The sequence below is a fragment of the Solanum tuberosum genome, unplaced genomic scaffold (assembly GCF_000226075.1).
Source record: "Solanum tuberosum cultivar DM 1-3 516 R44 unplaced genomic scaffold, SolTub_3.0 scf00682, whole genome shotgun sequence".
Classification (NCBI taxonomy): domain Eukaryota; kingdom Viridiplantae; phylum Streptophyta; class Magnoliopsida; order Solanales; family Solanaceae; genus Solanum; species Solanum tuberosum.
Window position 1 is genome coordinate 67,279 of NW_006239635.1, and position 13,713 is coordinate 80,991.

Here is a 13,713-nt window from a genome sequence, read left to right on the forward strand (position 1 = left end):
AATTTGATTAATTTCAAATTATTACTCTTAAAATAATAAATTCATTCATGTGATGTATCTATTATCAATATATGATGTATCCAATAAAATAAACACTTAGATGCATGAGTGTCATACAAGTACATTCATATGTATCATAGAAGTATCTAACGTTAATTTCATGTATTTAATTTGTTATACATATCTAGTATTAATTTTAGGTATCTATTTATATATATCTATATCTAATATTAATTTCATGTATCTTTTATATGTATCTAGTATTAATTTGATGTATCAAGTATCAATTGCATATGTTATATCCAAAAACTTGTATCTAGAATACATAGTAAGCATATACATCTAATTATGTGTATCTAAATTTCATACGTTATATCCAAAAACACGTATCTCAAATACATAATAAGCATATACATTTAATTATGTGTATCTAACTATGAAATGTAGCTTGAAACACATAAATTTAAGAGCAAATCACGACTGTAGAGTATGTCGTATCATTAATATCATGGTGTTGTTAAAAATCATGTATCCGAAATTAAATGGTGGATACATATACATGTTCAGATACCCCATTACTAAAAATACAAACTCAGATCTTAATTAAGATTACTACTTATTGGATACACATGTTTCAAGGGCTATATTGAAGTAATATTGGTACTACCACATCAATGTCACAATAACCAAAGAAAGCCTTAAAGAACACCAACAAACAAAAACTCTCTACAATACTCCCTTTGATCCTTTTGCGTTGCGGTATAACATAATCAAAACTAAGATCCATTTCTTCTGGAGACAAACAATCAAGACCCACTCTGAATTAAAATTTTCTCTGTAGCAGTTACTTTGATTTGATCTAGTTATAAATGAACAATACAAAATAATATTTGAGTTCAGGAGAATTTGTCGGCCATGGTGATGATATCTTGAGAAGAAGAGAGTAGATTAGCTATTATTAGAATGAAATTGTATGGTGAAATTTGAGTGATAAATATGGGAGGGAGGATTAAGAGATAGTGGTTGATTTGAAGTGAAAGATTAAGTAGATAATTAATCCATCCTAATTTTAAGGGATGTGGGTATCTAATTGTATCTTCAAATAATATATTAATAAATGATATAAAATATTAAAAGTGATAATATATGTAATTGTTTGAAAGTAAAAATAATATTAGTATATATAGTAGTGATGTATGTCTAATAAGGTAGTTTATCCAAAAAAAAAATAAAATGTATACCCGGATCTGAAAAATATTTGCAACTGGCAAGTCGCAACAAATTTTGCTCACAGTGAAGTGATACAGTGAAAGGCTTAGCTTCCATGGCCAATCAATGGAAGAAACTGAAGCAGCCTTCTTCATTATCACTCTCTCCCTCTTGTCTATTTCTCTCGCTTCTCAGCTTCGCTTCTCTCTTCCTCTTTTTCTCTATCTTCAACACCTCACATCAAACCAATTCGGCGAAGAACAAAGCGTTATACTCCAAGTCGTGTAACTTCACCGACGGACAATGGATTTACGATCCGAGTATCAACTCCCCGCGCTATGATAACAGTTGTAAGGAGATCTATAAAGGATGGAGTTGCATTGGCAGTAAAAAATCAAATGCGCTTGACATTGTTAAGTGGCGTTGGAAACCCTATCAATGTGATCTCCCTCAATTCGATCCTCTCTCTTTCCTTCACCGCTTCAGAGACACCAATATCGGTACTTCTCTTTCCTACCTCTGCTTATTTTTGTCTGTCTGAGCTGTGAAATGAAACGAATTCCATATAATAAAAGCTTGTGTTGCTTTGCTTTAGAGAATGATATAAATCATGAAAATTGTGGTCCTGTTATATTTGTCTGTTGAAACCCGGAGGCGGTTTCAGGATTTAAAGACAATGGTGAACTTAATATATATACAAATTTTTGAAAAGGAGTCGAAGGGAGCATTGAAGCAATGGGTAGGTTCTCTACATCACATCCCTTTGAGTGCGGTCCTTCCCCCCACACTGCTGTGTAAATGCGGATGCTTTGTGCATTGGGCTTCCCTTTGTCCGTTTTGATTTCTTTAAACTTGTGTGTGTATAATATATATAATGTATGTATATAGTCAAGGACAAAACAGTTAGTGCCTCCGCGGCTTTTATATACTTGATATACCTTTGGTTGAACACACAGAAACTTCTCTGTATAGTTGGTCCAAATGTGATTATGGTTGATAACATGGATAATAATTAACGAAAACAAGCTTTTGAAGCCTAATTTTATTTTATCTTATTTTCTGACTGTAGTCTTGTGCAACCTTTAGACCTTATGGATATTAAACAGTGCAGGGTTTGTTGGGGACTCCTTAAACAGAAACATGTTTGTTTCACTTTTCTGCACTTTAAAGCGGGCGTCAGGCGATGTCAAAAAGTGGCGCCCTGCTGGAGCTGATCGTGGTTTTACCTTTCTGAAGTATAACCTTACTATCTCATATCATCGGACAAATCTATTGGCTCGTTATGGTAGGTAAGATTTGATAAGTTATTTCACATCTGTTAATGTAGTTTTAGTCATGTTATTCGACAGATTGTTAGACTAGGCAACACGGCTGTTTTCTGTCATGCAGATCAGAACTTAGAACCATCATTTAGACATCTGCTTTTTCTTGTGACCGTAACAGTTTTGCTGTTACTTATCTCAATTACAATATGCCATGTGCATCTTGTGACATTATTTTTCCCAAGGCGTGATAGGGTAGAAGTGAAGTTGTCAACTAGTTTTTCACAGAATTATACTGAGGAAGTGTACACTGTACACTGCTGATCATGGATTTTTATTCTCTTATCTATGTGAGTCCTTTAGTTAAATATTGAGGAAAATTGGAGACGGAAACAAGTTTCAAGTTTTCTTAGTGATTCAAGATTTGTTATGTGTTACTTGAGCCAAGGGTCTTTAGGAAGCAACCTCTCTATCTCCACGAGGTACAGGTAGGTCTGCGTACACTCATCTCTAGACCCCACTTGTGAAAATTCACAGGGTATGTTGCTGTTGTTGGTTTCTGAATCTACTCAGTTGTAGCAGTGTACTTTGTTACTCATGAAGAAACTGTTTCTTATGTGTTCATGGTTAAATCATGGAACGTAGCAGTTTATGGCTAACCATTGGGATTTTGATGTTTCATAAATATGATTCTATGGTTCGAAGGTTTTCTCTAGTAATACGTAGATGATACTAGAGTATGCCTAGTTTGTATAACAAATTGCATTGGAAATATAATTAGTAAGGATGTTTTTGTTAGTTACACACCAAGAATGTTCTGGTTTTATGCCAGTATGACTGAAGATTTGTAACAGAAAATTGTTGGTGGTGGTTTTATGCCGGTATGACTCAAGACTTAAGTAATTGATAAATTCTTGTCTAAGTTCGTAAGTGTGGTTTTCTGGATCTTATGGGTGATAATGGCTTGCTGCTGAATCTCAATTCCAAGTTCTCAAGTAACTTATCAACTACTTTTGCATTCTGCATGGTTTCATATATACTCTCTGTATTTGTTATTATATAGGTGGTCAGCCAATGCCAATGGAGGGGTACTGGAATCTCTAGGATATAAGGAGGGTTATAGAGTTGATGTTGATGTACCAGAAGGAACATGGGCGGAAGCTCCAAGTTTCCACGACATTCTCATCTTTAACACGGGTCACTGGTAAGGCTATTTTCTTGTATAATAAGATTCCTTTGGTTGTGAATGTCGAGGCTACTTTTGCTTCTGTGAAAAGTGAATTTGACATGGTTAATACTTGATGGTCTATTTAGTGTAGCATCTTTGGCTCTGACCAAGTGGTATACTAACTCCCTGTTGATGGAATTAACTCTAGTAATTTTTTTCACCCATGTTGATGGAATTAACTCTAATCATTTTGTGCGAATTTGCAAAAAGGAGCCAAAACTCGGTTTATTCATTCTCTTCTTCTATTGTCTGAGAATCCTCAAGATTTACCAATGGGAAAGAAAAGCACATTGTAATGATGTCCTAAAGGCCATGGGAGGTACCAGTTTAACAAAACAAGTGAACTTATGTTTCCTGCATTTCGAGTTGTAAAAACCACCAAATAAGTAAAACAAATATCCAATTGTAAAACTTCTCATTGGATGGAAGTTCTCAATGGTGAAATGTTAGCATGCTCATGTTTGGATATTCTGATAAATGAGGAAATATATAGCAATTAGTAGGGTACTGTGATCAGAATATCATTTAAGCACAACCTTCTAAACTATGATAGAATACACAGATATATTCAGCCCATTAGTTAGTAAAGAGTAAAGAGACTTAAATTACTTATAAAGAAAGTAATAAAGATTAAAGAGAGACAACCTCCACATTAAATGAGATCTAGGAAAATTGTTCAGTGTTGCCATTTGATTTTTGGTGATTATTCTAGATGGCAAAAAGAGATTGACCAAAGATAAAGTGGAAGGGAAGAAAACAAGGAGCAGTTTGAGGGGTATGGTCACCTAATTACATCCCATTGTTTTATGTTCTCACCCCACAGGTTCTGTACAGCTCTTCGCTAATTGCTGTTTTTACTGTTCTTGTATCCTTCAATTGTGTTGACATCCTCCTGATGATCCATAATAGATCTTCAGTTTCCAAATTAGAAGTGGTTGATCATCAATGGGTGAAATTCATAAACCACTAAGAGTTGCCTTGTATGGATTCTGATTCTTCAGGTTTATTGCAATGTGTTTATAGAATTATTGATGCCGAGTCAGGGCATCTTAGTACCTACAGTTTCTTAACATGATGTTTATGGCCCAAGGTGGTGGATTTTATCTGTCATCAGGATTCAGGTGCCCTGCTGGAATTTTGAACTGACATTCTGTTAGCTTCAATCTTCTTTTGATCAGGATTCTGTTAGCTTAATAGCTTAAGTTATTGCATCTTTAAGTAATTTGTTTCCGTTGATTATTTTTTCGTACTGATTAGTGATTTCTTATCTTGTTTTCCATTCTTCTGTAAGGTGGTGGGCTCCTTCAAAGTTTGATCCAGTAAAGTCACCCATGCTTTTCTTTGAAAAGGGCGATCCTGTGGTGCCTCCACTGTCCCCCGACAGGGGGCTTGATATGGTATTAAAGCATATGGTACTGTTCTATCCTTTTCTTCAGGCCCCTTCAGAAACTTTAGTCTCAGTTATGCTTCAGAAGTTTACTTGTGCTTCTTCTCTAAGCTTCTTTGTGTGTTGTTTCTACTAGATATCTTATGTGGACAAAAGGATGCGACCTGCCACCACGGTGTTCATGCGAGCACAATCTCCAAGGCATTTTGAAGGAGGTGACTGGGACCAAGGTGGCTCTTGCCAGCGGTCACAGCCTCTCTCACCTCAAGAGGTAACTTTCTCCATTTAAATAGTTTTAACTATAAAAAAAGAAAAGAAGAAAAAAAATCCGTAGTTTACCAAGTGTCAGGCAACCCCCGTTATTGTTGGAATACACTTAATCTTTCCCCTGTAACTGTTAAAATTGCTTTCACCTGCAACTGAGCACTTATGGCTCCATTTCACTCTTAAGTTGTAGGTCGCTGAAAGTTATCCCTTTGTGTTCTTTTCTGTTCTGTTTTCCAGGTGGAGGAACTCTTTTCCCTTAAAAATAACGGAACAAATGTGGAGGTTCGGCTTGTGAACCAGCATCTATACAGGGCCTTTGAAGGCACTAAATTTCATATACTGGACATATCTCATATGAGTGAGTTTAGAGCTGATGCCCATCCGTCTACAGCAGGTGGGAAGAAACATGATGATTGCATGCACTGGTGCTTACCAGGACTTACAGATATCTGGAATGACTTGTTTGTAGCATATTTAAGCAATGTTGAAGATAGGACCTAAGTTATCACAATCGATTTCATTCTTAATGTTAATTTGTTACAATCTTCTTCCTTGAAGGCAATCTTGTTACAACTTGGGTGTATTCATTCCTTATCTATAAGATTTAGTTAGCAACTGAATATTAAAAATTCGCGAAAAACAGCCACTAGCCCTTCCACCACCTGAATTTGAAGAGCACGGTTGCTTCAGAGTTTTGCAACTCCACATCATTCATGAGAAAGAGTGCGTAAAGTCACCCGCTAATAGCGTCGATTAACTGAACCTTTACTCTTTTGCAACTGATGACTTTTCTGTCCAAGATGCACTAATTTAATCTTTGCTTTTGCTTAACATGCAGTTCAATTACAACGAATTTTAAAAAGTCTACAGCGTGATTTTTGCATGTCCTTAATTTGTGGTTCTTACTTTAAAAAGTAAATTTTATTTTACTTTGTCTATACACCCTAGAATTACTCCTATAATTAGGGCTTCTTTTTTAGTTTAACTAATCTTGTACATGAACTTATTTCGATTGTTTAATAGAAAAAATTTCCTAAATACATAACTTATTTTTATCATATTCTCTAAAATTTCCTACCATTTGAAAAAATTACAAAATTTCTACTCTCCTATACATTACTAACGCTCCGAAATCGAAACGTGTGATGTATCGGGATGTATTCGAAACTGGGACGCGGTGTATCCGGATTCCACCAAATTTAAGGGATTTTTGTAATTTGGAAAAGACTAGGAATAAGATGTAATTAGCTCTTAACACTGTGAGATTTGCGTAAATTTCATTTGTATAACTATCAAAATTATTATTGTAGTTATTAGTGTCTTTTGATGCTAAAACGATGGGCTCCTAGCATGTCACTTTCAGTCAAACAAAAGTTAATTTATTTTCTTATCTAATAAAATAAAATAAACATAGTTTTATCTTTGGTATATTAGGCATGTGAACCTCTATCTTTGTCAAGTCATGATGAACGTTAAAAAAAAAATTTAATCCCATACTCTCATTTTTCAATGGTGCTAACTTTGACACTCTAGTCCAAATGCCAACATTCACGGGCTAACCATAAACTTCTTGTTATTACTCTGCCAAAATTTTATCCCTTTTTTAGTCAAGATGTGCCTATAAATACCAAAAACATCTCACATTTTCAAATCACAAACACAATCACCCTTCTCCATTTCCCCTCAAATTTGCCTAAAAAATAGCAAAGTAAAAGGAAATGGAGATCTCAAAGCTTTCAACCATTGTTGTGTTCTTGGTTTTAGGCTTAGCCTATTCTTCACTGGCCCAAAATTTGCCCAAAGACATTGTTCTAGTCCACAACAAGGCCCGTGCTGAAGTTGGTGTGCCACTTCCACCCCTAAAATGGAACGATACACTTGCTGCTTATGCCCATGAATATGCCACCACTAGATTAGGTGAATGCACATTGGTGCATTCAGATTCACCCTATGGTGAAAATCTTGCAATGGGCTCCGGTGATTTTACCGCGGTGCAGGCGGTTAATTTATGGGTAGGAGAGAAATCGAACTACGATTATGCATCCAACACTTGTAGAGAAGGAATGTGCGGACATTATACTCAAGTTGTCTGGAAAAATACCCAACAAGTTGGATGCGCCAGATTGAAATGCTCGAATGGTGAATGGTGGTTTGTGTCATGCAACTATTACCCACCTGGAAATTACATCGGCGAGAAACCTTATTAATTGATTAATTAATTAATCGATTACGATGCATGGTTACAAAAAAAATAAAATAATTAAATTACTTTTATACCATGCAAGTCAAGTATATATGTAATCTTATAATTTTCGACATGTAATAGCTGGGGAAGTTGTCCTTAATTAGCTTAGCCCTGTATTAACAAAATGGAATTTAATTAACAAATTAAAGTCTATTTTTGGATGAAGTATATTTGACTATTTATTTTATGATCATCATCAACTTCAATTTCAATATCTTTGAGATATCACGAATATCTATGAGATCAATTTTATTCATGTTCCTTTTGGATTAGGGTTAAATCTCGTGGATTTTAAATACTATAGAGTTGTAATTAAGATGGATTGTTGGACGGTAAAATGGGCGAGTGAGATTGAATATAGACTTATCAAAAGTAAATTAATTTTTCATTAAAAAATGAGATGATCATTAACTCGTTCAAATACTTTTGTGCTTAGATGAGTTAGATCAACATACGCTAAGCAATAGGTTATAATCCAATAGATTAACTCTTACAAAGTTTTAGTTTTTAAAAATTTTTGATTATCTGTTTGATTACCTAATATTTTTTTTTTCTTGATTATTGATATCATATACCATATCAAACAAAAAAAAAAAGTTTTCTTAAAAATAATTTGATAAGGTTTTGCATGGATTAATTTGGTTTACATATTTAACCTACATCAGTCCAACTTTTAAAAGAGCTGAATTAGACGAATCAAAATAAATTGACTTACATAAATTAACTCACCCCAAACACGAATATGTCATACTTTTATGAGTTAATTTTTTCAGCCCTAATGATCCGTACTCACGAGTCACGAGCATAGGCAGCAACAGTGTTGTTCCTCCATTTTAATGGTGAGTGGGCCACCAACTTCTGCACAGACCTTGTTGTGGGTTTATAACGATATCCTTGGGCTCATTTATGGGCCCTGGCTAATATTCCTCTTTCATAATTTGGATTATAAATGGAAAAATGATAGAATTAGTCAAAATTTCTAACTTATTTATCGAAAACAGTTTTCTATTTTCTTTATATGAAAAAAAAAGTAGGGAAAATTGTATAAAATAACAAACTATTAATTCAAATTAAATGCTATAACCACAGTTTCATTTATTTCTAATCCGTAGCAAACACTTGTCATTCGCCTCTCTCTCCAGAAATCTCGCTTGCCACTCTTCCTCGCCTCTCTCACTTTTATACAAACATAAATGTATAAATTGTGTTTGTGTTTGTATAAAGCCAGAGAAAGTTGTATAAACAAATACAATTACATATATTTTTGTCCTATACACTTAGAACAAATACAGATCTTCCCTTACCAGTTCTCTTTTGCCTTTCTCTCTTTCTCGCTTTATACAAACACAAATTACAATGTATAATTTCTGTTGTATAAAGCGCGAGAGAGAGTGATTTGATATACAAATGTTTTATTTCAATTCAATTGTATACAAATTCAAATTTTATGCAGAATTATCTAACTGATATACATATATACAATCGCTCTGCTTTTATACAAACGAGATGACTGTCTGCGATTTATACAAATATGATGCTCCATAGCAAATATAAAATTTGCTATGAAGCGCAATTATGCAAACTATAGTTATAGCATACAAATATGATTTGTATGTTTGCTAAACCTAAAATTTAAAAGTATCCTAATCTAGATACTATTTTTTCGAACTAATACCCACGTTTTGGGTTTTACTTAAGTTTCACCATTTTTTTTTCAGAAATCACAAAAATCTTCCAAAAGAATTACATCACAATGTCATTTATTCAGGTAATCACATTTTCTTCATTAATCTTTTGTGATTTTTTTGGATTTTAGATATTTGATTTGTATTTTGTGTATTCATCTTTTCTATATTAGAATAGTAATTCCCGCTTCTAAATCTTTTTATATTTGTTTGACTCTATATAGATTTTTGCGTGTTTAGCAATTTCACCGGAATTAAATTCAAAAATAGTAATAGTACATGACTAAATTATGCGATGCAGCGATAGTTTTGTTATTTAAATCGTTCGTTATTAAGATGGTGGATGTGTTATTGAAGTTGACCCAATACAGAGTGGTCCTGGGTTGAAATTAATTAATTAAACTATCGAGGAATTGGCATATTATATATATCCCAATGGTATACTCAAAATCTTATAGGTATTAATTTAATGGCGGCTTTCCTATTTCTGGAAAACTAGTTGCATCGAAATTTTATTTTAAGGAGGCTGGCTGCGGTTAACTATATTTGTAACTATGAAACTAGCTCTGTGCACAAGTTCAATATTCGTTTACAAATTTATTTTGTTAATTAAATAATATTAAATTATCTCATTAAGGGTAAGATAAATATTTAATAAAAATTATTAATATTGATAAATTTTAAGTAGTATTGATTAAATGATTTTAAATTGTTACTCTAAAATAAATTATTATATTATATATTTATGTGGTAGTAAATTGTCTCATTCTCTTTTCATGCAAATCTAATGTGAATAGGCACATTGAGATGTGCATAATTAAAGTATTTTTCTTCATCGACCGTTGATTTTTTACTCAAAGTATTATAAATTTACATAAATATTATCGACATTCAAAATAATAAAGATGTAATTAAAGGATATGAATTTAAGACTAAAAATCACAGCTAAAACGGGTTTCGCAATTTTAAAAAATGATGCACTAATTAAACTAAAGTAAAAACAAAAGAAACAATTTTTTAAAATAAAATTTTGAAGTCTTTCCGCAAATGTCTTGCTAAAGCAGACACATCAATGAAGACGTGTCTGCTTCAACCTCAAACTCTCTCTTATATAATAAGAGAAAATATATAAATGTTGGCTTCAATTTAAACAATATTAAAGCTTTTTCTTTGAAAAAAGAACAAACTAAATTGCTCGATATTTGTTTAGTAGTATTATCTATGGTTAAAATTTCGTATTCACAAGGCATAGCAAAATTTATTTATCTAATCAACTATAGAATTAATTTAGTAGAAACCACTCCTTTTAAGGGTGATATATTCTCACCAAGTCCTACGTTTCATCTTCTTTTAATAATTAATAATACTATACCGCTATCTACTTTTACGATATAAAGTTAATTTTACATAATATAGCATATAATTTATTTTATTTTTAAGATTACAAATTAAAATTTTACTTAATATGATATAAGTAACATGATAGTGTAAAAAAATATTCTTACATACTCATCGCTAGAGGATCGATTCATAAAAGTGGATTAATACAATTTTAAAAAGGAAAAAATTGTATAAAATAGCAAACTATTAATTCAAATAATTAAATGCTATAATCACACTTTGATTTAATTGTAACCTGTAGCAAATTGTTGCCATTCGCCCCTCTTCCTGAAATTCTCGCTTGCCACTCTCGTTTTCTCGCTGGCAGTCTCTCCCTCGCCTCTCTCACTTTTATACAAACACAAATGTATAAAATGTGTTTGTGTTTGTATAAAGTGAGAGAAAACTGTATATATTCATACCTTTTCGTTCGCCTCTCTCCCCAGAGAATCTCGCTCGCCATTCTCACTCGCCTCTCTCATTTTATACAAACACAAATGTATAAATTGCATTTGTGTTTGTATAAAATGAGAGAGGCGAGTGAGAATGGCGAGCGAGATTCTCTGGGGGAGAGAGGCGAACGAAAAGGTATGAATATATACAGTTTTCTCTCACTTTATACAAACACAAATGCAATTTATACATTTGTGTTTGTATAAAAGCGAGAAAGAGAGAAAGACAAAAGAAAACTGGGCAGGGGAAGATCTGTATTTGTATAATTATAAGTGTATAAGACGAAAATATATGTATTTGTATTTGTATATATAATTTTTCTCTCACTTTTATACAAACACAAATTATACAATTGATTCTTTTGTATATGTATACCGAAATATACATATTAATAGTCATAGCAAATATAAAGTTTGCTATGGAGCGCAATTATACAAACTATAACTATAACATACAAATATGATTTTTACGTTTGCTAAACCTAAAATTTACTCTTTTAAAAAATACAAAAAATATCTTTTATAGTACGTTAAAATATACCGATGGGCGGTCATCTTATATATACATTGAATCAATGATTATTATATTGGAGAACTGTTCAAATATAATGATCAAGATAATTGTAATAGTGTTCATCAATAATATTGGTTTTTTAATGGCGGCTTTTGCTTAAACGAATAGTTGCATGATAGAATCGAACATTCTTTAATATAGTAACTATAACTTTATATGCTTTTCAAATATGGCTTAAAAATTGTGCTAATTAATAAACTAATTAATCATTCAATTCATTTTATATATTTACAACTTGCAAACTTTTTAACTCCCTATTAAAACCCATCCATACTATGCCTTTTTCTCATCAAAATCCAAAATGAAATACTCCATTTTAGTTGTTTGTTTCATTACCTTTGCTATAATATTTCATTCATCACAAGCTCAAACTCCTCAAGAAAATTTTCTTAACGCTCACAATGCAGCTCGTAGACAAGTTGGAGTCGGCCCTATGACATGGGACTACGGGCTAGCAGCCTATGCCCAAAATTACGCCAATCAGAGAATTGGTGACTGTGGAATGATCCACTCTGATGGCCCTTACGGCGAAAACCTAGCCGCGGCTTTCCCCCAGCTGAACGCGGCTGGTGCCGTGAAGATGTGGGACGATGAGAAGCAATGGTACGATTATAATTCAAATACTTGTGCACCAGGAAAAGTATGTGGACATTATACTCAGGTAGTCTGGCGTGATTCGGTACGTCTTGGTTGTGCAAGGGTTCGATGCAACAGCGGGTGGGTTTTTATAACGTGCAATTATGATCCACCAGGTAATTATATAGGACGACGTCCATACGGTGATCTTGAAGATCAACAACCGGCCTTTGATTCCAAGTTGGAGCTTCCAACTGATGTGTAATTATGTGTTTAATTAATTTCATGATAAAGTCAGATCATGGATGAATAAAGCTTTAATTATTAATTAAAGAAAATAAAATACAGTGCTATATGTTATCTTAGTTGATTAATCAGTTTATGTATGAGGGTTTTGCTGGTTTATTTTGTTATTATGATATTCTTGTTTTAAATCTTCCTGTTGGTACTTCGGGTATATATATATATATATATATTATTTTTATTTTTTTAATCCAATCACCCAGGTTATGTGCACCCGGGTATATATCCCTTATATTGTATATTGATGAAGAAATAGATTTTTTTTATCCAGTCTTCTTCGATAGTTATATTGAAGTTCGACTAAATAGTTAAAGGGGGACATATATAGGCTCAAAAATCTCCAAATAGAACAACGCAGGGTTGAAGTTAAAGATCACCTCAAAATAGGGTAATCCATGCAAAAACTTAAAAATTGTACTATGTTTTTCAAATGAATTAATTTTTTTATCAATATTTTTCTCTTTAGCAATTGAATTTATGTCACCGGGCATAAGTTTTTTTAGAAACTAAAATCATACTAATATATAACTTATGAAATATTATGATACAAAAATATATACACTTCTTTAAATCTCCGGAGAAAAAGAAGAAGCATGAAGAGCATAAACTAAAATCATGCTAATATATAACCTATGAAATATTTTAATGTGCTAGTTTAGCCGCCGGACAACATTTGATGGATTTTGAAATGGGGCCAAAAATGAACTCACGATATTATTATACGAATATTAGAGATGGTGGTTGGCGTATTTGTAGAAGTTTACCCATTACAGAGTGGTCCTGAGTAGAGATTAATTAATGAAACAAGGAACTACAATTTTTTTTCGAGGAATTGGAAATCTTATTTTGAAGAGTCTGGCTGCGCTTTGTCATATTTAAATTTGACATCATCAGTAAAAATAATAATAATGATATAATTATTTTATCACATGATTTCTATAAATATTAAGTAAAAATAATTTGGAACTAATTAATTCTTTCTATTCTACTATATTATAAAAGAGAGTTTAGGGCCAAATATAATATATAATATTCAAGATTGGGACTTTCTTGAATATTATATATTATATTTATTAATATAGTAGAACTTGGGCATAAACTCCCTTTTAAAATAATATAGAATATGTATATATATATATATATAT

The 13,713-nt window shown here is 32.6% G+C and overlaps 3 protein-coding genes across 4 annotated transcripts; all 3 read left to right on the forward strand.

Annotated features, from left to right (window-relative positions):
- Window positions 1-1,236: 1,236 nt before the first annotated feature.
- On the forward strand, window positions 1,237-5,926 carry LOC102588463 (protein trichome birefringence-like 13). Of its 2 annotated transcripts, none has more exons than XM_006367026.2 (6): window positions 1,237-1,709; window positions 2,321-2,498; window positions 3,535-3,675; window positions 4,991-5,111; window positions 5,223-5,357; window positions 5,591-5,926. In XM_006367026.2, the coding sequence occupies exons 1-6, from the start codon at window positions 1,325-1,327 to the stop codon at window positions 5,852-5,854; spliced, it is 1,224 nt and encodes a 407-aa protein (XP_006367088.1). In that variant the 5' UTR covers window positions 1,237-1,324; the 3' UTR covers window positions 5,855-5,926. The 2 variants fall into 2 exon arrangements, with proteins under 2 accessions (XP_006367088.1, XP_015160708.1); XM_015305222.1 differs by having other exon boundaries at window positions 1,623-1,709; window positions 2,316-2,498.
- A 1,061-nt stretch (window positions 5,927-6,987) lies between these two features.
- On the forward strand, window positions 6,988-7,766 carry LOC102589116 (pathogenesis-related protein 1-like). Its single transcript, XM_006367028.1, has one exon. The coding sequence runs from the start codon at window positions 7,072-7,074 to the stop codon at window positions 7,558-7,560; it is 489 nt and encodes a 162-aa protein (XP_006367090.1). The 5' UTR covers window positions 6,988-7,071; the 3' UTR covers window positions 7,561-7,766.
- Window positions 7,767-11,931: 4,165 nt separating this feature from the next.
- Window positions 11,932-12,699, forward strand: LOC102588789 (pathogenesis-related protein 1A1). Its single transcript, XM_006367027.2, has one exon. The coding sequence runs from the start codon at window positions 11,991-11,993 to the stop codon at window positions 12,528-12,530; it is 540 nt and encodes a 179-aa protein (XP_006367089.1). The 5' UTR covers window positions 11,932-11,990; the 3' UTR covers window positions 12,531-12,699.
- The last annotated feature ends 1,014 nt before the right edge of the window (window positions 12,700-13,713 follow it).